This window comes from Perissodus microlepis, chromosome 16, assembly GCF_051167445.1.
Source record: "Perissodus microlepis isolate ML-2025 ecotype Zambia chromosome 16, ASM5116744v1, whole genome shotgun sequence".
Lineage (NCBI taxonomy): Eukaryota > Metazoa > Chordata > Actinopteri > Cichliformes > Cichlidae > Perissodus > Perissodus microlepis.
In genome coordinates this window covers 20,763,002-20,789,275 of record NC_140476.1, presented here as the reverse complement: position 1 = coordinate 20,789,275, position 26,274 = coordinate 20,763,002, and the positions used below count along the sequence as shown (strand labels likewise).

Here is a 26,274-nt window from a genome sequence, read left to right as displayed (position 1 = left end):
TGGAGTCAAATCTGACTTTAGCTAACAGTCAGTGTGCTTTGCTCAGAGAGAAGCTCAACACTGCCCCTAGCGTCCTGGAGCACTTCCGTTGTGTTTTGGAGTTTGCATTTGTTTTGGAGTTTGTACATGCTTTGGAGTTTCAACATTCTTCGGAATTTGTACGTGCTTCGGACTTTGTATGTGCTTTGGAGTTTGTACGTGCTTTGTCTCTAGGGGCCACCGTAAAGCTACAGTGGTCTTGCCATGAGCCTTCCAGGTTGCTATTTCTATTTTCTTATGATGCATTCAATTTAATTGAATTAAGTTTTCTTTTATTTAAATAGCGCCAAATCACAACAACAGTCGTCCCAAGGCGCTTAACATTGTAGGGTAAAGACCTTATAATAATACAGAGAAAATCCAACAATCAGATTACCCCCTATGAAAAAGGACTTTGGTGACAGTGGGAAGGAAAAACTCCCTTTTAAAAGGAAGAAACCAGCTGGGGCTGAGGGGAGGGAGACAAGGCAAAAGACATTCATTCATTTTGCAGGTTTCACTTAAGCAGTAAAATATTTTTACTGGTTTCTGTCACTGTAATCAAGTCGATCTCGGCTACCACCATAGCGATCACCGCGGTCATCTCGACTGTAATCGTCAAGGCGATCTCGGCTACCGCAATAATAGTCACGGCGATCATCAAGGCGATCACGACTTCCACCATAGCGTTCACGTTGATCATCAAGGCGATCCCGGCTACCACCGTAACGATCACGCTGATCATCGAGGCGATCTCGACTACCACCATAACGTTCGCGGTGATCATCAAGGCGATCCCGGCTACCACCGTAACGATTGCGCTGATCATCGAGGCGATCTCGACTACCACCGTAACGATCGCGTTGATCATCGAGGCGATCTCTACTACCACCGTAACGATCACGTTGATCCTCGAGGCGATCTCTACTACCACCGTAACGATCGCGCTGATCATCGAGGCGATCTCTACTACCACCGTAATGTTCGCGTTGATCATCAAGACGATCCCGGTTACCACCATAATGGTCACGCTGGTCGTCCTGGTACCGGTGAGAGTCTATATCACTGCCCTTGCCTTCATACCTTTCTTTGCTGCTATTGTAACTGTACTGATCATCTGCAAACTTCTGCACAACTTCTTCGACACTTTTTTGAGGTGCCACATCATTATCCTCATTCTGGCTGGCCTGTTTTTTCTCGCTGTTTGACTTGTCGTCCGAGTATGGTTCTTCACCTTCAGCAGCATCTTGGTCGTAATACCTCATTTCTTCAGGGGAACTAGGAGACAAACACAGGAAGGAGCTGGATGGTTGATTGACTGAGATACTTTCAATAATTGTTTTAATCAAAAATTGTTTAAAACAACTTACAATGACAGAAAAATCCAGAACACACAGTACGTACCCCTCAGGATATTTATTCTTCTTGCTCCTTCTCCGACAAAGACAGAAGATGAGAATCCCCACCACCAGGAGCCCTGCGAGGACTCCTCCTATTATAGCTGCTGTGGACCCAATTTTCATGCTGGCTGGAGAAAAAAGTAAGTTAATATAGTTAATTCAGGGTTAAACCTTTCATCCAGGGTTTAAAGCTTAACTTTGAGCTATTTCTGATTGTCAAGTTATGTTTTGGAGAAGGTGGATTTCAATTGCAATTATTTCAATTATTATGTCAGGCAATTTAAATCACATGGTCATGGTAAAATAATAAAATGATGACCAATATGTCAATATGGCAGCAGTCCTCAGACAAGCTGCTTCTTTTTATAATGTAATGAGAACTCTGCACTCACTGTGATGGCTTGTCAACCACAACTTGTTAGCCAATGAACGTACCCCAAAAAAACTAAGACTCTTTGAAACTAAGACTGGACAAAGTTTACAAAATGGCTCAATGTTTTCTTTAATATGATCCAAAATGAGTGACCGAGACCATATACACATCAGGAAAGTGTTTACAAAGGTCAAGCGAAAAGCTGCTTTCTCATAGACTTCTATAGGACCTGAAGATTTTTATTAACCACAGCTATTGCCCCCTGGTGGCCATTAAAAAGAATGCAGGCTTAAAGCGCTTCCATTTTTGTTTCGTTTATTTTGTCATATATCAGCATTTCGGGGTTAGTATCTCGCAATTTCAGCTAACTAGGTATCATGAAATTCTGACTTATTTATTTCTGTTCGAATTATATGTGTCTGAATTTTGAGGGAATAACCAAAAATGTCAACTCAGCTCTACATAACAATCCCCAGCCCCCACACTCCCATATTTAGAAGGTAAATACTACATTTGCAACTAAGATGTCATCTTGGTCTCTAATGAGTTTGTAAGAAACATTGTTCCAAAACAGTCAACTGTTGCGGCTGGTGTAAATGAAGAGAAGTGGAAACTGCAAAACTGAATTAAAAGAAGTTGGAATGCTCACCAGGCATCACAGCCAAAGTAAAGTTGCAGCTGGCAGAACCAATTCGATTTTGTGATGTGCAAATATAGTACCCAGATGTCTCCCTTGTTATATTGAAGAGAGATAGGACTCCATCCTCTGAAACATAATGACAAAGATTAGCTGAAACAGTGCCGAGTAATGCCTTTTTTTCCAATCTGCTGTATTTACACAGAGCACTTGAAAGTGACATATTGCTAGTAGAAGAGCATACTTTGAGTTGCTTTAGGTGGAAATTGTCTGGGACTGTTGTCGACGCTAAAGCTCTTCCAGTCGTAGGTGGGTGCTGGGGATGCCTCCTCAGACAAACAGGTGAGTGTAACATTTTGAAAATATTCTGCACTTCCCTGAAGCTTGCAGATTGGTGGAGAGGGAGGGACTACAAGATAAAAACAGTTAGCATAAACAACAGTTTTGATTTTACGTCATTTCTGAGATTGTATTTTGGAGTGTAAGAGGCTAATCTATCAGTTTGCTAATTCTCACCCAGGACCACAAGGGAGGTGGTGGTACGTGTTGTTCCATCATCGTCACCATATATAAGGACACTGCACTGGAAATGGCGGTTTTCCTGCATGGTGAGCTGTGTTAAATGCAGTGTGCTCACTCGAGTGTTAGGGTCAACGTCCAAGGATGCTCTGCCTTCATAAGCTGGGGAAATTTCAACTGGTTTGCCATACCATGCAGTAGCCACAGGTTTCTTGAGAAAAATAAAAACAAGCATAAGATATCTGCTTAGTTTAATTATGGAAGTAATATTTGTAAATATTACAAGATAGAGTGGGTTACATGCAGAACAGCCCGTAAAGCCCTTTACGGCATGCAAATGAGGCATATGTATGATTTTATTCTATACAGGTAAAACGCACTGTTTTAGGAACAACCTGGAACTAGAAACTACCAGCTTGGGCAAATAAAAGCTGTATGTAGACTTAATCCTGTTTCTGGGTTATCTGATAGGTGAAGGAGTAGTTTATACACATGAAACCATACATGAGTCATTCACCTGTTCGTTATCCAGTGGGACAAAATCATTACAATATGAGTAGGAAGGAACCATGTTACATTCAAGTAAAGTGTAGAACACACTTTTCTTTTCATAGAAATTCTATTTTATTAAAACTGTAACTGTCTGTTTTAAGACTATAGCACATTTAAGACTATACTATATGCTATATTATATTATATATTAATACTATAATCCCAAAACAGCCCGAAATCTTGAGTAAAATCAGTAAGGGTCTACATAAACATATATTTAGTATTTAGTGCAGTAATTTCCCTTCTTACCATTGGGTCTCCAGTAATTTCTGGGAAGACTTCCCATGTGAGTATATAGTCGGTCAATGAAGGATTTGCAGGGACCCAGGAGCAGGTCAAGTCAATGCTGCCTCCTTTTTCAGCCTCATATTCATTTTTTGGAATGGACACCTGAATACTCTTGCAGCAGGACAGCACTGGAATAAAAATGAATGACCAGTGTCTTTTAGTTTCTTGTGCTTCTTTAATGATCACTTAAAAAACTAGTTTCATGAATATGACCAACTCAAACTTTTACATTTATTTCAAGGCAGCTGTCGAAAAGAAAAATCTGAATGTCTCTTTTGAGTAAAACGATATCCTGTTCCAGGTGAGTAGCAAGAAGTTGGGTTAATGATTAACACAGGCAATAATACCATAAAGGTGTGGCAATGGTTTTCACAGAAGTGAAAAAACAAAGCATAAAGCGTACCTGTGAGTATCAGAAACAGCTTTGCCCATACAAGCTGCCTGTCCATCGTCGATTATAAAAGAGAATTTTTTAAAAATCCAGAAAAACTTAAAAAAAAAATGAAAGTTTATGCTTTCAGTCCAAGAGCGAGAGCCCGCCTAACCTTCACGGTGAACTCCCAGGTGTAAAGAAGTTGACTCTTCCAGGTAATAAATTAGCAGCTACAAGTCACATGTCACCTCTGCTCCAATCACTGATCTGTTTCACTTTTGATTAAACCTAGAAACTAGAGCTGAAAGTGATAAGCAGGGAATACACATGAAAAAGAGCTTATATTCAATTTAACATACAGACAGATGGACAGATGTAAACAAAACAACAGAAAACAACAAAAAACTTCATGTGTCTCTCTCAAGTGTTTCAGTATTATTAACTTACAAAACTGGATGGATTTTGAAATTTTGACCTTCCTGGAAAGTGAGATTGTCTGTCAGCAGCTGCTGTTGTGCTCAGTTTAACCTGCAGGATGCAGTGTTGTATTGAACATTTTATAACAAGCATCCAGCAGCTACTCTAGCACACCCAACATAAAAAGCAAATGAATGTAATTGAACAAATAATTAACCTCTTTTTGTGTTGGCTGAAGCTGAAGCTGCTTGAAAAAGAAATTACTGTATGAGGCACTTGTGCAGGGAGGAAGAAGTGACCTTTGCTATAATACAGTGTGCTCGGTCAGAGGCTTTGTGGCATTCAGACGCAGCCCTTGATGATGCAGTCCTACAGACTAATGAAGTCCTAAAGTATTCAGCCTTTCATACGTGTGAGGTTGAAAGCTTTAACCACTGAGGTTTAGCTTTAGTCATTTCATGTGTGAGAGAATCTAATAGTTCCTACAAAAAGTTGATTCTGTTCACCCGGATGTAGCGTTTTCAGTGGGAGAAGTATTTCATCAAACATCCAAGTGACTTTTTCACTCTCAGCTGACTTCAGGTTTCCCCAACCTTATAAACAGTACATTTCATAACAACTCACAGTAGGACCACTGAAGGAACAACAGGCTGTGAGGTCAGTTTTATGCTCATAATTCTGCAAATTTTTATGACCACTGATTAGTGGTCATTGATCAACGGCCATTGATTAATGACCATTGATCAATGGCCACCAATCAATGACCACTGATCAATGGTCATGAGTACCATTCACAGAGACTCAGGGAATTCCTGCAATCACAGCATTGTAAGATGGTGAAAGATGAACTCTTAGGCCCCTCCTCAATTCAGAGAAGGTCTTTCAGTTTTTACATATATGGCCTCCTTGACTCCCCGCTGAAACCAGTGTTCCTCCCTGCCTGGCCTAATGAGTTAGCCCTTCTGTGTTGTGCTATCTGCTTAGCCAGAGGTTGTTTGGTTTCAGTTTGCTTAGGTACAGTGGTCGGACCATGAGCCCTGCAGGTTGCCACGTTTATTTTCTCATGATACATTCAATTCAGTTCAATTCAGCTCAATTCAGTTCAATTCAGTTCAGTTCAGTTCAGTTCAGTTCAGTTCAATTCAATTTTATTTACAATAGCACAAAATCACATCAACAGTCACCTCAAGGTGCTTAATATTGTAAGAGGAAGACCCAACAATAATACAGAGAAAATCCCAACAATCATATAAACCCCTATGAAAAAAACACTCGGCAGCAGTGGGAAAGAAAAAAGTTTTAACAGGAAGAATCATGTGGCCCAAGCAGGCTCAGGTAGGACGGGACAAATAATAAACTAATTTCCATGATTTAATAATTTATTCTGAATTGTTCTATAAAATTAATAATGCTAAATTAATTTTGTCCAAATTCTCCATGTAATGCCGGCCGCTGCTACACAACATTCTCATGTTCATAATTAGTGTTTTGAATGTACCATCACTTTCATATTTACATAAGTGTTAAAATGACCCTGACTTTATTCTGCAAATTTATTTTAACAGGCTGCTTGCAAACAAGTCTTATATGAAAAGGGGCATGGCTGAAGTTTGAAGTTGTCATGCTGCCCCCAGAAAAATGTTCTATCATCTGATTATTTTTGCTACTACTTTCTTTTCCAACTTTCTGTTGTTTCCATCCTGGCTTTTTGTGATCCGTTGCTGCCATTTCATTTAAAATTAGCTGATATATTTAATGTTTTCTATGTTGTATTAAAATAGATAAAATATGGGTTTGCGATTGCATTCTCTGCATTTTGTTTTTTTAAATTTCATCTACATGTTACCATTTCAGGCATTTAATGTACAATTGAAAGGTATGCTACATGTTTTCCGCTTGCAACATCTGGCTTTTGCAACATTTTAAACAGAATTATTTGGACACCTGTATTATTGAATGTGGCTCTATAGTGTAGTGAATTACACAATGACTTGGCAAGCACAAAGGTATCTGGTTCAGTTCTAGTCAGAGACACAAATCCTCCTTGGGGTTACGCCAGGAAGGGTGTCCAGTGGAAAACTTGTGCTGTGACAAGGGAATAAGTGAAAGTAGCTTTATTTGGACACCTTTTGACTATATTAATAAAACTGAACTGTATTGAACCAGCTGAAATGGGAATTGTAACAGCCCAGCCATCATGCCAGAATGTTTTATTTTCATTTACACTTTTACGCTGTCCAACAATATTAGGATTTAGATACCAAACTATGAATACTATTTGAATGTACTGAACATTTAATTAAATTCCTACATGTTGTAATATCAGTAAATTAAAAATGCACACAAAAATGTGCAGAGCATGTCAATTGACCACTATGATTATTACTGTGCATCCACTCTGTTACCGTGCAAAACAGTGACACAGGTCGTCAGTAACACAGAAGATGGGTTTTTTTTGTTTGTTTTTTTAAAGTGTATCTACCATATCAGATATGATCACTTTATTCTGGAAACAAATGCAACAGAGTGGACATTTTGCACTTTACTAACTCTGTGAACCATTCTGAAATATGGCGGGGAGGAAGGTTGAGCAAAGACTGATACTTACTCTGGCTCTTGCAGATCTCCCTTCAATAATATTTTACTACTTCCTGTGAGTTATATGACTAGATGAACAGTTAACTGACCTGATCAGAAAGACTTCTGTAAGAGTAACAGGAGGGATGGATAGGAGTTCATGGATATAACCTATTTTTAAAAAATTGAAACATCCTGATTTGTATTGATAGCAACAATAGTTGTTGGTATAGAATATTATAAATAAGGAAATTGTTATGGAAATTGTCTTAATTTTATAACATATTGATAACTAAAACTGAACAAACATGTTTAATTAAAAATCAGAGGGATTATTATAAAAAAAATATTTTGGATACATATAATTGTGTTATATGGTAGACTAGGGTTGATAATTTAAGCCATTAGTAATAAGTATTGACTAGTACTGACACAAAATGCACTAGATTCTCTCATTAGAATGTCACAAAATACTAGGAATGACCCATTTACTTCTATTAGTGAACATTTTCCTGCTGGTGCTGTTTGACAGTTTAATAGGAGTCAGAATAAATTAAGTATAAAATACTCAAGTAAAGTCGAAATCTAGTTGTGAAAAATAAAACAAAATGAAAGAATGAGGGTAAATAAATCCAGAGCAAAAACTTTCCAAGACAAATAAGGTATTATTTCTCAGTAGGTAAATTATTTATTTTTCTGTTACTGATTAATTGTCACGGTTCTGGGTCAGTTTGACCCAGTATTTTGAGTTGTTATGTTTTGGTTTATTTTTTGAATGATGGATTATTCTTTATGTTTCTCTGGTGCTTTGTGTTTCACTTATCTTGGTGTTATGGATTGTTTTCTCAGTCTCTTGTGGCGGTGGTGGTGATGGATATGATGATGATAGATTATTATTAGTTTCATGTTTCTGTGTATCCGTATTTAATGATTTGTTGTTTCATGTGTAGTTCAGTTCCATGTGTCATTTTCTGTCTCTCGCTGTGTCTTTGTTTAGTGTTTTCTTGTTTCCTGTTTTATTGTGAAGGTCTATGTCTTATGTCAGTGCGTGCAGCTTTGCTCCCCCTGTCTCGTTAGTCCAACACCTCCCAGCTGTGTCTCCCTCCTGTTGCCCGTTCCCTGATTACCACCCTGCGTATATAGCCCTGTGTTTTCCTGTGTTCCCTGTTGCATCGTACCCTCAGAATTATGCCTGTGTGTTTCAGTTGTCAGTGTCATTGTTCAGTTCATATTTTTGTTTGATGCCAGCAATAAAGCTGTGGTTTTCAGTTACATTTCCGTCTCTGAGTCCTGCACTTGGATCCACATCTCCACCTGCCCGCACGCAGAGCCCTGACATTAATCAGCTGAAGCAAAATGTTTTTTCAGAGCTGCCTATATACTATATGCTAGCAGTGTTAAACATGCAGCTCGGGGGCCAGAATCGGCCCAGCAAAGGCTGCACTCCAGTCCACTGGACAGGTTTGGAAAATGTGAAGGAGTGCATAGATTTTATTTTATTTTTTACAGGTCCTCACATTGATTAAGTCTCCTGCCATTAAAATTAATACTACACCAAAGTAATTAAGTACCAGATAAACAGTTACAATAATTTGGTTTTTTACAGTGAGTTCACAGAAAAAAGGACAATCAGCATGTAGCATGAGCATATGACAAGCATAACACTAACCCACTTTAACTTTAAGTACAAGTTTTTCAGATTTGTCACCACTTTGCCGAGGTCTGGAGGAAGAGCCAAACTGTCACTCCCAGAGCAGAGGGAATTGGTTATGATGTTCAGGAACCACCCAAGAAGCACCGAGGCTCATACCTGCCATAAACTGGAAAATTCCGGAACACCAGATTCACTGTCCATTGTGAAGCAAGTTGTACAAAATCGCGAACTGAGACCAAGAAAGAAGCCCCTGCTCCAAAATCAGCACCTTCAAGCTCAGCTGAAGTTTGCAGCTGCCCACATGGAAAGGCCTTCTTGAGAAATGTTTTATGGTCAGATGAGGCAAAGATTGAGCTACTTGGCTACAATAACAAGAGGTATGTTTGAAGGAATGTGAATGAGGCTTTCCAACTTTGTTATCAAACTGTAGCATCATGATGTGGGGCTGTTTTGCTCTCAGTCCTACTGGTACGGTGCACAAAGTGGATGGAATAATTAAGTATATGAAGTCAGCAGCTAGACAATTTAAACTTGGGACATGGTTGGGTAAAAAAAACAACAGGTCAGTGACCTCAAACGCACTGGATCTGGAATGGATCTGGATCTTGGAACGGCCTTCAAACTGCCCTGCATTTTCAGGTATCTGTAGTTTACTTGAGTAATTTTGTTTCCGGGTAACTTTTTACTTCTACTGTCTGCATTTTTAAATAAATATCTGTACTTTCTATTCCTTACATTTTCAAAACAGGCAAAGTTAGCACAACATCGTCCATAAGATGCAGTTGTAGGCCTTCAACATCAAGCTAGCCCCACAAAAGAGTAGCTAGAAGAACATAAAGGGAGTGATGCTTTTTAAGTGGCAGGTCATTTTAAATGCAGCGTTTCTATCAGCTCAACAAACATAATTAAACACACAAACTGTGTCTACAGTTTGTCACACAGTGTGTTGCTAGCTTAAAGGTCCAGCTGCTGTAATTCACAGGAAGAGAAAAAAACGAGACCTAACTTCACTCCACGATGGAGAAAGAAAGAGGAAGAAGGGAGGTCATATTAAAGGCAAGGACTGCTCAGTGGTAAATGTAAAGCTTACATGTAAGTCCTCATGTTTTAAAATTAGATATTGGGTCTCTACGTGTGACATGTTTTTTTTCATGTACTGAAACGTGCTGCACAACAACCTGTTGCAGACTAACTGTGCGATTTAAAGACTGCATGAGAAGACTCTGCAGGTTAGTGCAGGATAAACAGGTTAGTTTGCAGTACTGTGGTTATTCACAGTAAAGGACTGTGTGTGACCGGTGGACAGTGGCTGTGGTTTCATGGTCAGAGTTAGATCACATCAAGTGTAGCAGAGATGTTGCTTAGATTCATTTACTGAATCCCACCTTCATACCAACCTTATAGTGTCATATGGAGGACTTATGAATGCTTACATTTTGTTGAATTCAGGTGAGGGCGTCTTGATGCATGCTCAATCATCCCGGTAAGTAAATCTCCAAACGTTGATTCTGTTCATCTGGACGTAGCGTTTTCGGTGGGAGAAACGTTTCCTCACTCATCCAAGTGACTTCTTCAGTCTCAGCTGACTGCAGGTTTCCCCAACCTTATAAACAGTACATTTGCATAATGACTGAAACTTAGCACCACTGAAGAAACAATGGGCTGGGAGGTCAGTTCCTTCATCTTAATTAGAGAATTTGCATAATTCAGGTGAGCACAGTAAACCTCAGAGCAGCACAGGTCAGCTCATCACAGCCTGTACACAAAGAAAATCTGCTGCAGCTCTCAATAGAAATTATTCTGAGCTGTGAGTCACTAAAGCCACTAAAACTGATTTTAGAGTTTCCCACCTGCTGAATGCCACTTTAACATCTTCCCACTTCCCATTTTCCTGGTCAGAGGCAAAATCACCCTCCACACTGTAGGCAACAGAAAACAGAGCTAATTTTTATTTTTTTCTCCTCTCATGTTTTACTTAACTGATTCATGTGTAGTGCCTTTGTTATAATTGAATTTAGACTGAAATAAAGTTTGTTTCCTATATACTAATATCATTTAATTATGACATGTTCAGTGAGCTTTGCACAAAAATAGCTGGTGGAAATTAACTTTTACTTTCTTACTTTGAGTACACTTCAGAGCCTGCACTTGAGTAAAGAAGTTGCTTCATTACTTTTTCTGGGGTATTTTTTTTAACACTACTAAAGTACTACTTAAGAAGACCTTAAAATTATTAAAATATGTGGGCTATGCTTAAAAGCCAGGTCCGTGCCAGGAAACCAATAATTTTAAATGAACTCTATAAATTCTGACGAGCGATCAAATATCCAACCACAAGCTTGCTTATGGCTATCAAAAGCATCTGGTCAAGGTGCAAGATGCTAAGGGACATTTCACCAAATATTAGTGGGGGTGTATCTGTTTGAGGCTGAAGACTTTTGACGCTGTGTGGATTCAAGAAAATCCAAAAACAAATTCAAACTTGTGTAGCCAATTTTTATTTTTTCAAAGTCAATAAAGATGTATGCTTTACCCTGGAAAATGAAAAGTTCAAAGAAGCCAGTAAAAGCTCATTCATCCCCGTGTTCGATGTATGTAAATGTCTGACCACAATTGTAGATATGAGAGTGTGTAGTTGTCTGTTTCTTTATATTAGCCCTGTGATGGACTGTCAGCCAGTCCAAGAATACCAACACCTGGGGTATACACAAGCCCACCATGACTCTGGATGAAGGGATAAAATGATAACATTAAAAACTGAAATATTGAATTTCAGAAGCACGACACTTTAAAAAGAAAAAAGCAATCAACAATTATATATATATATATATATATATATATATATATATATATATATATATATATATATATATATATATATATATATATGTCTAATTTAAGAATTAAAAAAGGCACACTCTTTTCCCTATAAAGTAAGGTTATTCAAAGTACTCCTGGTATATTTTGATATATATCCTGGTATAGATCAATGGACAACATGCAGTATGGGGTGGGGATATAAGGAAATGTGTTCTTGATTTACATGTTTACTTTTTCCATAAATAAACAGAAACAGCAATGACACCAGAGATAGTAAGCAAATATATGAAAAAGAAAAAGTCTTTGCATTGTTCTTCTGTTGCTTCATGCTTTGTATATGTTTTTGAAATAAGACGGTCTAATCACTGTTTTGCTGCACCACATGCAGACAAAGCATCAATACAAGTTCATAAATCCCCAGTAAATAGCAATACAATATTTCTCCTGATATTTCTGTGAAATAGTCTGTGTCCGAGTCATCGATTAAGATGACTTTGGTTGTCACACATTACGCATTTTTCTAAATTCCTCTGGGTATATTTTGTTTTATTTGACTTTTAAGTGGTGAGTCAAACCAGCATAAATGGCTCTGGGCAATTTTCAGGGCTAGTGTTGATGTTTTCCGCGATTATACTGCGCAGGTCCGCTGGGTGATCCGCCCATGGCCTGTTCAATTCAAAAATTATTGTGTAAAGAAAACAAGATGCCTGTTTAAGTATGTAAATAAGCCACAGCTCACAACACGCTCCACTATCCCCAGACCAGGTCCCTGAGCGCATGCGGGTATCCGTGAAAACGTGCACGTGCATTTGTGTATGTGTATATGTGCGAGTGTGTGTGTCAGGGCTGGGATTTCGGGTTAAATATTCAAAATGGCGGACGGAGGAGCAGCGAGTCAAGATGAGAGTTCAGGAGCAGGTAATGATTACAGCATTTTACATATTCATACTCATATTCAAACTGTGTTACTCACAATTTATGTTAACGGCATACTGATGAAATGCAGATTGATTAGCAGATAAGGGCGATATTAGGCGCTGTTTTAGTTTACACACAGCTAGCCAACTGTAATTTGACAGAGGAGGAAACGAGCCTTTGCAGTGCGACGGCAAATTACATGGAAACATGCCTCCCCCCCTTTGTGTGATTAGACGGCTGTACGCCGCTACATATTCATACCTCTGTCGACAAATACAATTTAGCATATTTTATTAGTAATCGCCATCGTGGCTCTGGTTCATGTATGACATATTTAGACCTTTCACGAACGCGGTTTGATTGAAATGATTATGCTAGCTGGCTAGCGTTAGCTGCCGTGCTAGCGCTTGGCTTTGTGTTGATGCACACACCGAAGCTTTTGAAACGGGTTTGCATATTCATTTTAGCCGAGTCGGGCAGCGGCTGCGCTCGTATGTTTTCAAAGGGTCGTTTATAAGGGAGGAGGGTGTTATTTAATCCAACTGTAGCAGACCTTCCCTTTGTTAAAGACACACGGAGTCAGCTCGGAGTGCTTGTGCTCGACGTGATTTTTATAGCGGAGCGTTTTGCCCCAGCCTTTTGTGTGCTCGGCGCAGCGGAGCCACGGCACAGCCTGTTGTGTTATTCATGCGGGGCCTGCCTGCCTGAGCCAGAGTGTGCGGAGTTCAGCGCGTTACAGCAGTCGACGAGGAGCACACAATAAATGCATGTCAACACAATACCGTGTCACGACGCCGAATGACTTTTCAAATGTGGCCTCCCGTGTTTCATTTGAATACGGCTGTCCTCCAAGCGGCTAACTGGCTACAACTTGTCAACTTTACGTACACGGCGATTTTATTTGTAATTTTTTTTTAAGTTTAGTACAGATACATATGTAGTAAGATGTTGAGATGAATGTGTTTGACATCTTTGTTTCGGAAGTTAAACAGTTCGAAAGTTGGGTGGAGCACTTTTTTTAAAAATATTATTATTTTAAACTTGAGGTGGGAGTAGTCTGGCATCGGGTTGGTCCTGGTCTGCCAGGCGAACTAATCAATCTCATTACAATGTGTGTAATTTATTTGTGCAGCTTTTAATTGCGCCTGACGTAACGGTTTTGAGAACCGGGTTTGTACGCGTCATGCGTGTTTGTTGCTGGCGTTTTTGGGCTGAATTCAAAGATTGTACCTGTGTATCCCCCACCCGCCACCCCCAGGCACAGGGAGGGGTGGTGAGGCCCACTTCCGGAAGGCCACAGTAATAACAGGCAGGGCATTCTTATTATTCACTCTGCTGCTTTCATGGCCGGGCAAGACACAGCTTGATGGCACTTTTTTTCTCCTTTAGTCCATGTAGCTGAGCTTGCTGTTTAGTTTGTTTTATAGAAGCATGTCTGAGGTCTGTTGTAGTAACAGTAAAGAGCAGGTAATTATCTTTGCTGTTCAACTTTTTATATTTCAGAAAGTGCGCCAGAAAAGCTATTTTGTGACACATCAGGTGTGTGTGTGGAAGGGGGGGAGGGTTCTTGTCTTTTTTTTTTTTTTCTTTTTTTTTTAAGTGGTCTAACTGGCTCATTATCTTATAATTACAGAGGAACGTATTGTCCCTTAGCAAGTTAAAACAAGGTTTAGGTTTGCTTTTTTTGTCAAGGATTCTTGAATAAGATTGAATTCTTTCCGATGTAGATACACTCATTTCAAACTTTGCCCACATTGTTAGCAACTTTATGCGCAGACAGGCATTACAGGCAGTTTCCTTCTATATTGCAAGACAGTTATGAATCTAAAAGATATAGATTGTTTGAGAAGAAAGGCCATAAATGGTTTAATATTCAAAATAATGCTCGAAGTGTTACATTCTAATGTGTCTGTTAGCATTTTGACTGTCTGGAATTGGCTTCGATTGCATTTAAAAAAAAAAAAAAAAAAAAAAAATCTTGCATATTAAACTTGGGCACTTAAGAACATACGAGAAGTAATTCTGTCTTCCTCACACTCAGTCTACTTTTCTCATTTAATCAGTTTTACAGTTCCACCCTCATTCCAGCCTTGTAGTTCCATCATGAATATTCATTGATGTAAACACAGTTGTTATGAATAATGCATCATTCGCCGTAATAAATTCAGGACATGCCATCTCAAAGTACTGAGAAGGCCTCCATGAAAGCTCCAGTCAGACGACTTCTTCTTTTTTTCTTTTTTTTTTTTTTTTTTTTTCTTTTCTAAATGGAGGAAAATTATAACCAAAAAAGAGCTCTTTTGTGCCCTCAGGGTTGTAACTACTTGTTTTGTTTTTGGTGATCTCTGGTAAAGAGAGCAATTCCTTATTAAATAGTGCAGCAAGGTAAAGCAGATGTTTCCAGCTGGTCTTTATCTGTAAAAACGGAGGCTTTTTAAGACAAACGACACACTAATTTGGAAGATTAAATCAGACTCTATATACTAAAGATTGGAAGTAGTCACATTGTTCCTGATGATGACTGTCATGTGCTTAACATAATTAAGATCACTAGTATTAGTAAACATTTGTATTTCATTAAAACTTTTTTTAATGCTGCAAACACGACATAATGCAAAGCACGTTAAGAAAACAGAGGCCTTTTGTCTGAAAATATCCAGACTGAAATATCATTGCAATAATGCCCGTCCTTTAAATAGATGAGATTAAAATGTTGGCTTGTGTCAACAGTCAGGAAGCTGGATACTTTTTTTTTTTTCAAAGGAAAAAGGCTGCACTGTTTTCCTATTAGACAAAAGTAAAACACACAACACATTAATAATCAAATGTTCATGCATGTGCTGTTTTCTTAAGTGGTGAATGTGTGTCCTAATTCAGACTGTAGTACTGGTTCATGTGGCTAACCTCTGTACGTGCCTATTTGAAGTAGCTGAGTTGTTGTCCCTGAGAAACTTCACTTTAATTTGGTTAGATTGAATTTCCCACCTAGCCTATAGACAGTTGGCTAATGACCACCCTAGAGAGATACCACAGTAGCTTGCAGTGATGTTAGCCCCATTACTGTTCATCAAATTACACTGCTTCCAGTGTTTGGCTCATTTGTGAGCTCAGTCCACTGTTGCTGCTTCGACCCTCTGTTGTCAGACTGTTTGGGTTTAATACACTGACTGGTATTAAAAGCGATTTTGAATTGTTTGGGTATTCATTTTGATGCTGCATTAAACCACAAAGCTTTTTGGCTAGTTTTAATTGCCTCAAACTGAATGATTATCTGTCGTAACCGTACACCATACTGTTCCAAAACAGTCTACGTACTTAAGACTGATCCAGATGTGGAAAAGTGGTCTGGATGTATTTTATATTTAAGATGAAGGATATAGGTAGCAGGACAGAATGTGGATGTGCTAATTAAGTTTCACTCTGTCTCAAGTTGAATCTCTCCACTCACATTAACGGCTCTGCAGTATTCAGCCAGCCATCCCATATTACTGCACTAATGAGATAGCTATTTAGAATTCTCTTTGCAGGGTATTTGTATAAAGCATTGTTCCACAGCAAGGTTTTGCAAACCCATTCAACCAAGTAGCTGTACATGTGTTGGAGTGCACTGCTGATAACTGTCTCTACTTCTCCTTTGTTTTCTCATTTGGTTGCATTAAGTCAAGAACAGAAGACTTATTTCTTAACCTCTCATGTGCACTTTGTTGAGATGGCCTCTTTGAGACTTTGCAGGCTAGTGTGACATTTCCCATAACTACCTTAGTAAACAATAGGCTTGAGTCAGGCTAAAATCTATTGTATGGAGGCTCAACACTGGACATCAGTACACAGAAGTGTAGGTATACTTTCTAGAAGCATATAAATGAAGGCTATTGGTGTGGTCTGAGGCTTTGTGAGCATAATAACAATAGTGGGGGACTGAGGGGTCCAAACCCCAGTTCCTGGGGTTGTCAAACCAGAGCAGAGGTTTCTGACAAAAATTCCCCCCATTCCAGGGTGCATAGCGAAGAATATAAGGTCAAGCAGTGTTTCTGGAGCTTGACCCTTTTTAAAAACAGTTGTCCCTAGAGTTGTTAACTAAACAAATATGTTTGTGTTTGTAATTATTATAAAAATGTGCCTTGAAAGCATTCACACAAATTATAGAATTACAATTACACCAAAGGATATACTACACAGCTCTTACTTGCCTTCTTAATTGTACCACTAGAAATTCTGCCCATAATGGAACATAACAGCTATGTCTCCTAATGCTTATATGTTGGGAAGTCTATTCATAAAGTTATCACAACTTAAATTCTTGACAAAGTTTCAAGCAGTTTGGTCTGTTACAAGTCCAGTACCTAATGACATCTGTCATTGTGTATATTAAGATAAAGTTAAATAAAAAACAGTAACATGCTCTATAAAATATAGTTAAGATGCCTATGCGTGTGTTTATTTGGCAGACGGACAATGACACACAAAAGAGATCTGATCATTTTTTAAAGCACAAAAAGGCCAAGAATGTAGAAAGACCCTCAGAAATATCAAATCAAGTCTTAATTAGAAAGGAATGAAGTGCTTATAGAAATGTTTCATAATAGTGTCATCAGTCAGTGGCAACACAGAGGGTAGAGCTGGACAGAGAGTTGAGGACAGTCAGAAAGAGGAGTAGAGTCTGGTAAGTTTGCTGAGCATTTATTTCTTTTCTTAAATAAAGGGTACGCTCTTATTTAGATAATCTATTTGCTGCCAACTACAAAATGGCACAAGCAGATTAGCAGCAGTAAGCGGTGTTCTCTGAATTTCTTTAAAAGTCCTGAGATGCACAAAAAGAGAGCTGGGTTATCTCTTATAGTGTTCGGGTTGTCTGTGTGGTTTAGGCAAGGCGCAGTAGACGCAGTATGACTGCTCGCAAGCTGTGACTGTTACCTGGACTTTTCTCACCTCGATGTCTAATCTGTGTCTGACATTTGCAAACTAACATCTAGAAGAGTTCAGGGTTCCAGTGCGTGTGTGAAAGTATATGAAATGGTAACATTTTTGGTTGTGGTGGGAATTTGTAACAAAAGCTGCTGAATATTCATCGGTTGAAGATTCTCATTTGTTTGGATTTCAGTTACAGTAAACCTCTTACTTTTGAGTGTTCAATCATTGGTCAAAATCAGACGTTTTGAAGATATCATCTTGAGCTTTGGGAATAAAAATAATTGGCAGATTAAATGATAATGAAACAAAATCTTAGTGGTGACGCTAATGAACAACATCCATTTACCACTCAGTTAAAATATACATTATACTTCGCAATGGTTGTGTTTGGAGCTATTTGGGGTATGTCAGACAAAAAAAATCTATCTGCAGTTTAGAGATGGCTGCCATTATACCTTGGTGAGTGAAGGCTTGCTTGTGCTGACAAAGGTGTGTTTGTTTTCCAGTATGTACTTTGTTAAAGCCACTGGGGCCTTCTTGGCATTGTTTCCCTTGGTCAGCTAGTATGTAAATGCCTTTCGTCAGGCAGGAGGATAAGTGAAGAAGTTGATTAGAGCTTTAGCCAGGAGCAGTTGTTGTAGATTTAGTTGGTAAGCCCCTTCCCTTCTAGACCACAATACAGCCATGCATTCCAGTCCAGTCGCTATGACTCGCTGGACACCAGTGCAGCACCGTAACCGAGCCGCTTCCCTGCTGTATTAGCACTCGGTGCTTGTTGGAAATGAATTTAAAAGGGCTTCAAAGGAAATACTATTGGAATGTAAAGCTAATTTAAATATGCTAATCCCCAAGCACAACATAAACGTACACAGCAACAGCCCGCCACCCACTTTCTGTAGCCGCTCGCTGTGGAATGCCTTAGCCACAGGGGGTCTAGCAGTAATGACAGGCTTGTGGTGGATTAATGTGAAGTTATTTATTTCCGATTGAGCGAGCTTCCCCCCTCTTGCGCCCACCCCCCCTTTAGCAATTGGGCCAAGTCTCCATGACTCCTGGAGATGTTCTGAGCGAGCAGTCGTAGACGTTCTATTAATGCAGTCCACCTTGCTAACATACCCAGACCACCTCATGGTGCATTCTGGGATATCTTCAGCCCTTTACCTGCTCTTAGCTAATTACTTTTTAGGCCCGCATTCGCACAGTAATTGGTGTTGTGCTGCTGCCTCCCCTCTCTCTGCTGCGCCAAGTGCTAGTTTGAGCACTTTTTTTCTCCTTCTCCTCTCTATCGTCCTTATTCCCCTGTTTTTTATCGTCCTCCAAAAGCCATCCAATTAATATGCTAATGAGCTGATAAATATTTATAGGGGTTTAAATTATGCAGAAAGCTTTCAGAGCCCGGTGTGAAATGCGTTGCTCGCAGGACTTCAAAGCCTTGCATTGCTAACGAGGCAGGGGCAGATTTGCATACGGCTTTAATCAGCTGAATACTGATTATGCTTCATTATAGAGTTGGAGGAGGAAGGGGGGGGGGCGGCAGAGTTGGAGGAGGCCGCCAGCTGCACTTGTCGTTTGTTTCATTCCAGCAAGAGAGGGAGAGGGTGAACTTTTTCAGAAGTACAGACAATCTTGGCACACGGGAGAGGGGGAGCGGTAGAGAGAGAGTGCACAGTAGGCACAGTAAAAGAGAAAAAGGGGCAGAGCTATACGAAAAGAAAAGCGCGAGCAGGGAAAGGCACGGAGAGCTGTTTGCCTAAACCCTGTTGGCTCTCTCAGTGCGCGTATCCCAGTGTTGCTCAGTGAACCGTGCGGTGGACACTGCCACTGTGTCTGTGTGTAACTCTGGTTGTATTGAACTCTGCTCACTGCTGACCAGTGGAGAGTGAAGAGAGGAGGAGGAGGTGGGAGAGCGCCGGACACCCTGTCGGTGGGCTTGCCCAGCCCAGGCAGTTTTACTTGATAGGTTCAGCAGCCATGCTGGAAAACGCAGGTGGAGCAAGAGCGGGTGAGTTTTTTGATGAGGTTGTAACAGAGCTCACCTGGACTGCACTGGTGGTCGATGTCATTGTGTGATTATGTTGCATTAAGACCTCATGAATCTGCTGCTGGGATTTTGTTTTTTTTGTTGTTTTTTTCTGTTAGTTTGTTGGAGATTAGTATTGTTCAGTGCTTGCTGCTTTAAATGATGAATGCGACTGAAATGCTATTGTTCATTAAAAATATCCTGACGTGCAGTGATGGTTGTACTCAGATGACAAAAGTGAAAGTACGCCTGAAATCAGAGAATAGGTTCTTCTGTTTGGCGGCAGTGCCTGTGAGCATGTCTCTGTCTGGCTCTTTCAGATGCTAAAGTGAATAATCAGTCAGAAACTACTAAATGTGCAATGGAGAGTGGTGACGGGAACACCGGTGAGTGATCTCCAGCTTTTTCTCCCGTTATCTTCATTTTTAAATCAGAATTTGTTTAGTTTTACCACCTCATTCAACAGGTTTCAGAGTCATAGCCAGCAATTATTTGGACATTTTAGCAGCTCAAGTCACAGAACCCCCCCCTGCTGTTTCTCTTTGTATGATCTCATTTTGAAAACATAGATGGCAGCTTTCCAAAAATGCTTGCAAGCAGCTCTCTTTGTCATATGAGGCATTTACCTCACAGCGCAATATGTCTGAATATTACACGCTTAGAGTGAAGATCCAGATTCATTGCACAGCTTTGTACTCCTGCTGGGTAATGACACATTAATTGATGTTGTTGACAGTATTGTTTGTTTATGCTCTTAAAATATATAATTTTGTTAGCTAGTACAGATGCTGCCACTTTATAAAAATACGTTTTTAGAGTTTTTCCTCGTATTTGAAAATGGATTCTTCTTCTCTTGTCAGTGATTTTTTTCTTTTTTAATTTGTTTTTTTTGTTGTTGTTGTGTTTTTTTGGGGTTTTTTTTACGGCATACGTTGTGTCAAACAGCACATGGCATAAATTCAAATTTTCTTTTCTCAGGTATCCAAACCAATGGGTTGGATTTTCAGAGGCAGACGGTGCCCACCACAAGTGCAATCACTAATGCACATGCACAAGCCCTCCTCCAACAGGTACCACACTGTGTACAACATTGCATACTTGACCTTTTTAAGTAACTTTTTGTTTTCCTGTTTTTGTGGTGGGAGCACGTTTGGTTTTGGTGTAATGTCACACATTTGTTGTAGCCTCGAAAATGAGGTGTGAAGTTTGAACAGAGGTATGCTCATCTTCACTCAAACATGCACAAGCAGAAAGAGTTCATTTAAATGAGCCAGGCTCTCCCAGTGTCGCCTGGCAACAAGGCAGATTAATCAACCCTGTATGCTAATTAGCTGCTCTGTGGTTGCTCGGAAACAGATGGCCGAGAATATGCAAATCTATGCAGAATTTACATGCACTGCATAACAGTTATTTTAATTAGCATCTCAACTCACCCTCCCTTCACTTCACTTTTCTTGTCTCTGAAGCTGCAGCACATTTTAAATACCCACTTTATTGCTGCCTTTCTAATTCAAATTCCTCTCTGCGTTCAAAGACCAAAGACTCATTTAAAGAAAGCCACTCAGGTAGCATGGAAATAGAACGCTTCATTGTTTTCACTAGTATGCTTTTTTTTTTTTTTTTTTTCTTTTAATTTAGCGGTGCTTAATGTCTGAATTGAATATTCATTGAAATTGCTTTTAATTAATTTCATGTTGGCTACAATGACATGAAGTTAAAACTCAGAAGATCTCGTCTAAGCCTCCCCCCCTCTGCTTCACCCCCACTAGTCAAAGTCGGAAGACTCGGGTGCTCTTCCGACCTCCGTCCAGCAGAGCGTATTGCCTCAAACCCAGCTAATGTTGGCCGGGGGACAGATTGCTGGAGTAAGTTAAAACCCTGGTTGTGTACCTTGGGGTGACACCCCCACACGGTCAATCACAGCTGGGTGATGAAACGATAACTTGGCTGAAGCTGGCGTCTTCTCTGCCTGTCTGCCTGTTCATCCCTGTGGTTAGACATAGTCTTTGTGTCTCTGCACTCGCCATTAAACCAGCCATATGACACATTTCATATCCAGCCATGGCCCAGGGATGGTTGAATGCAGCTGCAGTGCGATGTAGGATTGAATGTTTACTCAGCATGTGGATTTGAGTTTGAACATGACATCAACATGCTCATTTGCACTTGTGCCTGGCTCAGCTGCATGAGTCTCCATCTGCCTGTGGAGGACCATTTGTGTGTTGCCACATTATTCAGTATAACTTTGATACCTCTGTTAAAAGCTAAGTGCAATACTGTTGATTAGTTTTCATAAACAGTCACTAGTTTGACATGGTAAATTTAAAATGATAATTTAAAAAAACTGTTTCAGTATCATTTGTAAAGGTGTATGAACACAAGTCGGTATAATTAGAATAGACAGAGCTGTGGTCTAGTTCAGTGAACTGGAGCAGCCACCGAAACAATAAAACAATTGTTGGCAAATGCATCAAACAATCCGATCAACCTGCTTCTGTTCATAAAGCCAGACCAAGGCACGGGTAATTAAAGTGCCTGTCTTATCATACATAATGATGAAAAACCAATATATCAAGACTCTAGTGAGTAATATTATGCACACATGAATTGGATTTCTCTAATATTTCACTGCAGTATTGTACTAGCTTTGGAAGGCTATCGAAGTAAAGTATAGTGACAACACTGACATACTTACTAACTTATCTGATGATCATAAGTTACTTGTATTAACACTTACGTGTCTCTCTGTTTTCCTCCTGTCTGCCTCAGTTGAGCCCAATGCAGCAGCAGCTGTTTCTCCAGCAGGCCCAAGTGCAGCTCCTGGCTGCTGCCGTGCAGCATTCTGCCAACCAGCAGAACAGCACCACCGGGGACAACATCTCAGCCTCTGCAGCCACACCAATTACCCAGCTGCCCCTGTCACAGCCCATCCAGATTGCCCCTGTAAGGCTCAATCCCCTATGCGCCAGAGTTCCTGCAAGCTCTGAAAAATGTTGTACCATAAAGTGTTTGCAAGCTTGTAGCCCTACACAACACACACAAAAAAGTAAAGCTGAACATCTTTCCACATACAAACAATAGACATGAAAAGTCTGTGGTGAAATTAAATATCACTATTGTTTTTTTTCAAACGGTATGAAGGCCATATTGGATTATTTGAAACTGCCTTTCTGGGAGCAAACGAGGCAGCTAAAGAATGAGGAAAACATGGAAATGACCTAAATGACTCGAGCTTTCTCTCTTAGACAAAATGAACTGTTACAAACAAAATAGTCCTCAACATCTGTGGTAATGGCTTTGGCAAGGATGTTTATTCATCAAAGTAGTTGAGGACTGCACTTTAATAATGGAACTTCTACACTTATAAATATATGGAGACACATTACACATAGCTTAATACATATTTGTTTGCTACCCTGTCAGAGCAATAGAAAAGTAGAGGTTGTACCAAATTACACATGATTAGAACAAATGTAGACATTGTGGGACAATTTTTCATGAAACAAAGTTGTGTCAAAGTCTTTAGGATTGTGAGCTTTATAAACAATTAGATGGTTGTTTTCATATTTTTTGCAGTCTTTACAACAGCAGAATCTAAGTCTGCCCCAGTTTGTCCTGGTTCAGCCTGGCCACCCTATCGCCACGTCACTGCAGCCTCAGTTCATTATCTCACAGGCTCCGCAGGCCCAGCAGGGTAGGTTGATCTGTTGCGCTGCAGAATTACAAGGAGAGATGTACTCCAAGTATGGGTATCGAAGCTTTTGTTTAATCTTTCCTTTCCATCCATCATCCCCACTTCAGGCATATTGCAAGCCCCGAGTCTTCTAACTCAACTACCTCAAAGCCAACCTAACCTCCTGTCGACTCAACCAAGCATCACCCTTGCAACTCAGGTTGGTAATGATGCAAGTACATCTTTTAAACTAGCTTTAAAATAGTCTTTAGCTACGCTGATAGTGCTTACATTTGACAGCTTTACAAGTTTTTTTTAATGATTTATTCTCAATAATTTATTCTTTAACTCTTTTTAAACCTAAAAAACAGTCACATTTGCTATATTTCTCGTCTTTCCAGCCTGCAACCCCTACCCGCACAACAGCAACCACACCTATTCAGTCCCTGCCACACAGTCAGACGCCACCCAAACGGTTGGATACTCCCACTCTGGAGGAACCTAGTGACCTTGAGGAGCTGGAGCAGTTTGCCAAGACTTTTAAACAGAGACGTATCAAACTGGGCTTTACGCAGGTGTGTGCTGAGAGTCAGTAGATCCCCATAAGTTCAGTTATATTTTGACTTGCAGATGTGGGCATTTCTTTAAACTGCAAACACATGGCTGTTTTCATATTCAGATCTTTGTTCATGTAATATTATACCACTATAAATAACTCACAGGTAAATCTCTCCTTCTCACAGGGGGACGTTGGCCTGGCCATGGGGAAGCTGTATGGAAACGACTTTAGCCAAACTACTATTTCTCGCTTTGAGGCCTTGAATCTGAGCTTTAAAAACATGTGCAAACTCAAGCCATTGCTGGAGAAGTGGCTCAATGATGCAGGTTTGTCTCTGACCCCACCTGACTGCGCAGCTGATCACTCTTGTTTTCTCACATTGGTGCTTGTGGGTGGGTTGTGTATGCATACCTTGTCTTTACCTCCCTTCCTTTTCTTTGTGTCAATGCTGTTTGTGCAGAGAACCTGACATCTGACCAGTCCCTGTCGAGCCCCAGTGCCCTGGGTTCCCAGGGCATGGGCATAGAGGGAATCAACCGCAGACGGAAGAAAAGAACCAGTATCGAGACCAACATTCGAGTGGCCTTAGAAAAGAGCTTTCTGGAGGTGAGAAACACACACTTCGGAACTCCATATTGATTATATAAGGAAAAGTTTGGTTATTCAGTAAAGTATCTGAGATGAACATTATACACTTTTAGTCCTCCCTTAATGGTAGAAAAAACACAGTACAGCAGTTTCCTCAGTGCTGACAGGGAATCCCTGGCTTCTTTGCCCTCTTCAAGCAGAACCAAAAACCTACCTCTGAAGAGATCACCATGATCGCTGACCAGCTCAACATGGAGAAGGAGGTGATTCGGGTCTGGTTCTGCAATCGACGACAGAAAGAGAAGAGGATTAATCCTCCCAGTAGTGGCAACAGTGGAGGAGGCAACACCCCTATTAAATCTATCTTCACCCCCAGCAGCCCTTTGGTAAGACTGCCACTCACCAAAGGGATTCTCAGCACTGTTTAATACTGTGTTTAAAGTTTATATGTCTATATGTGAATCACGTTAGGAGACTTGACGTAAAATATGGATGATGCATCTGGGTCTGAAATGTGAAGTCATTGTAGAAGTACCATAAGATTTCATCCTGTCTCTTGTCCTCTGTAGAACTCTACACGAAAAGAACTTCAGTAAATATTTGTCTTATAAGTTTATTCTTATAACTTATTTATTCCCTAGATTTACGTCATGCATAACACAAAATAGTGTCCATATTGCAAATTTTAGACCCATTTGTAGTTAGAAAAAGCAGTGTGATTTTTTTTTTTTTTTTTTTTTTTTTTTTTTTTTTTTTTTGAATTGTCCTGTTTCTCTGATCCACCTTTTGTTAAATCTAATTTTGGGATCATTCATCTTTTTATATGTACTGTCTCTGATTACATGGCAAGTCCTTATATGTTCTGTGGGCTTAGCTAGAATATCAGAATGTCGACCGATTTGTGTTTCGACTTGTATTTAAATCCTCCAATTCTCCTTCTTTTGCCCAGGTGGCCAGCACAGCAAGCCTTGATAGCAGCCCAACTATTACCACACCCACCACTCTGACTGTAAACCCAGTGATGCCTCTCACCAACACCAGCATCCCCAATTTGTCTTTCACAGGTGTGTGCGTGCACTATTCACTTTGTGCATGTGTGTATACCCGATGGTAAATGTTGATTAAAAATTCACTTTAATTTCTTTTTATCTGCCTTCAACAAGGCACGACAGTTGGAGCCACAAACACTGCATCTGTCATCTCAACTGCGCCTGTGGTTACCACAGCAACAAGCTCTCTCTCTTTAAGCACGTCCCAGACGAGTAATCAGTCCACGAGCACGGAGAGCAAAGCTGGCACGCAGGCGCCAACCATTGTCACCCAGGCGCCTTCATCCATCGCTACCAGTTTAGGGACGGGTCAGGTGATGGTGGCAGCTCCGGGGCTTTCTGCCGCGCTGCAGGGGGCCGCCTCGCTACCCAGCGCCAGTTTTGCAGCTATGGCTGCTGCTGCGGGGCTCAACCCAGCACTGATGGCATCTTCGCAGTTTACTCAAGGGTTAGCATGAGCCGTGTTCATATAAGATCTTTGTGAAAGCCAGACAGTTGTTGAGGTGTTGTTTTTGTTATACTACATGATCTTCTTTGTGTGTCCAGGGGTGCCCTCCTCAGTCTGGCTCCTGGCGGCCTGGGCAGTGCACTGAGCCCTGCTCTCATGAGCAACAGCACTCTGGCTACCATTCAAGGTGGGCACCTGTTACATGACAAGTCATTGAATTATGTCTGTGCACATAGTTTCCAATCAGAATTGCAAGTAGTTATGTGATTATGAGGTTCCAGGACCTGCAGATAAGGACTGGTTTTTGTAATGTACAACCCCAGATCCAAAAATATTGGGGAGCTTTGTAAAATGTAAATTAAAACAGAATACAATGATTTACAAATCTCATCAACCCACTTTTTTTTTAAAAAAAAAAAAATAGTGTCAGCCACTACACAGCCAAGATTTCACAGCACTGATCTACATATTCCTTTTCCT

General features: G+C 40.2%; 2 protein-coding genes across 9 annotated transcripts in view; one reads left to right on the top strand and one right to left on the bottom strand.

Annotated features, from left to right (window-relative positions):
• Positions 1-557: 557 nt before the first annotated feature.
• LOC146370849 (V-set and immunoglobulin domain-containing protein 1-like) lies at positions 558-4,236 on the bottom strand. Its single transcript, XM_084954588.1, has 7 exons — positions 4,191-4,236; positions 3,749-3,915; positions 2,945-3,158; positions 2,673-2,837; positions 2,441-2,557; positions 1,423-1,546; positions 558-1,296 (listed from the first exon to the last, which is right to left on the bottom strand). Exons 1-7 carry the CDS (start codon positions 4,234-4,236, stop codon positions 558-560), a joined length of 1,572 nt encoding a protein of 523 aa, XP_084810714.1.
• Positions 4,237-12,457: 8,221 nt separating this feature from the next.
• The window catches only part of pou2f1b (POU class 2 homeobox 1b), a 21,221-nt gene continuing 7,404 nt past the window's right edge, over positions 12,458-26,274 (top strand). The window contains exons 1-14 of one of the 8 annotated variants that reach the window (XM_084907621.1): positions 12,458-12,546; positions 19,798-19,863; positions 20,456-20,547; positions 21,247-21,342; positions 22,247-22,420; positions 23,054-23,171; positions 23,279-23,370; positions 23,552-23,725; positions 23,894-24,035; positions 24,170-24,315; positions 24,498-24,683; positions 25,247-25,361; positions 25,461-25,794; positions 25,893-25,981. In XM_084907621.1, the coding sequence (XP_084763747.1) occupies positions 12,501-12,546; positions 19,798-19,863; positions 20,456-20,547; positions 21,247-21,342; positions 22,247-22,420; positions 23,054-23,171; positions 23,279-23,370; positions 23,552-23,725; positions 23,894-24,035; positions 24,170-24,315; positions 24,498-24,683; positions 25,247-25,361; positions 25,461-25,794; positions 25,893-25,981 (1,870 nt within the window). In that variant the 5' untranslated portion in view covers positions 12,458-12,500. Of the gene's footprint in view, positions 12,547-14,805; positions 19,460-19,797; positions 19,864-20,455; positions 20,548-21,246; positions 21,343-22,246; positions 22,421-23,053; positions 23,172-23,278; positions 23,371-23,551; positions 23,726-23,893; positions 24,036-24,160; positions 24,316-24,494; positions 24,684-25,246; positions 25,362-25,460; positions 25,795-25,892; positions 25,982-26,274 lie in introns of those variants that run through there. The other 7 variants (XM_084907620.1, XM_084907619.1, XM_084907618.1 and 4 more) reach the window with 7 other exon arrangements.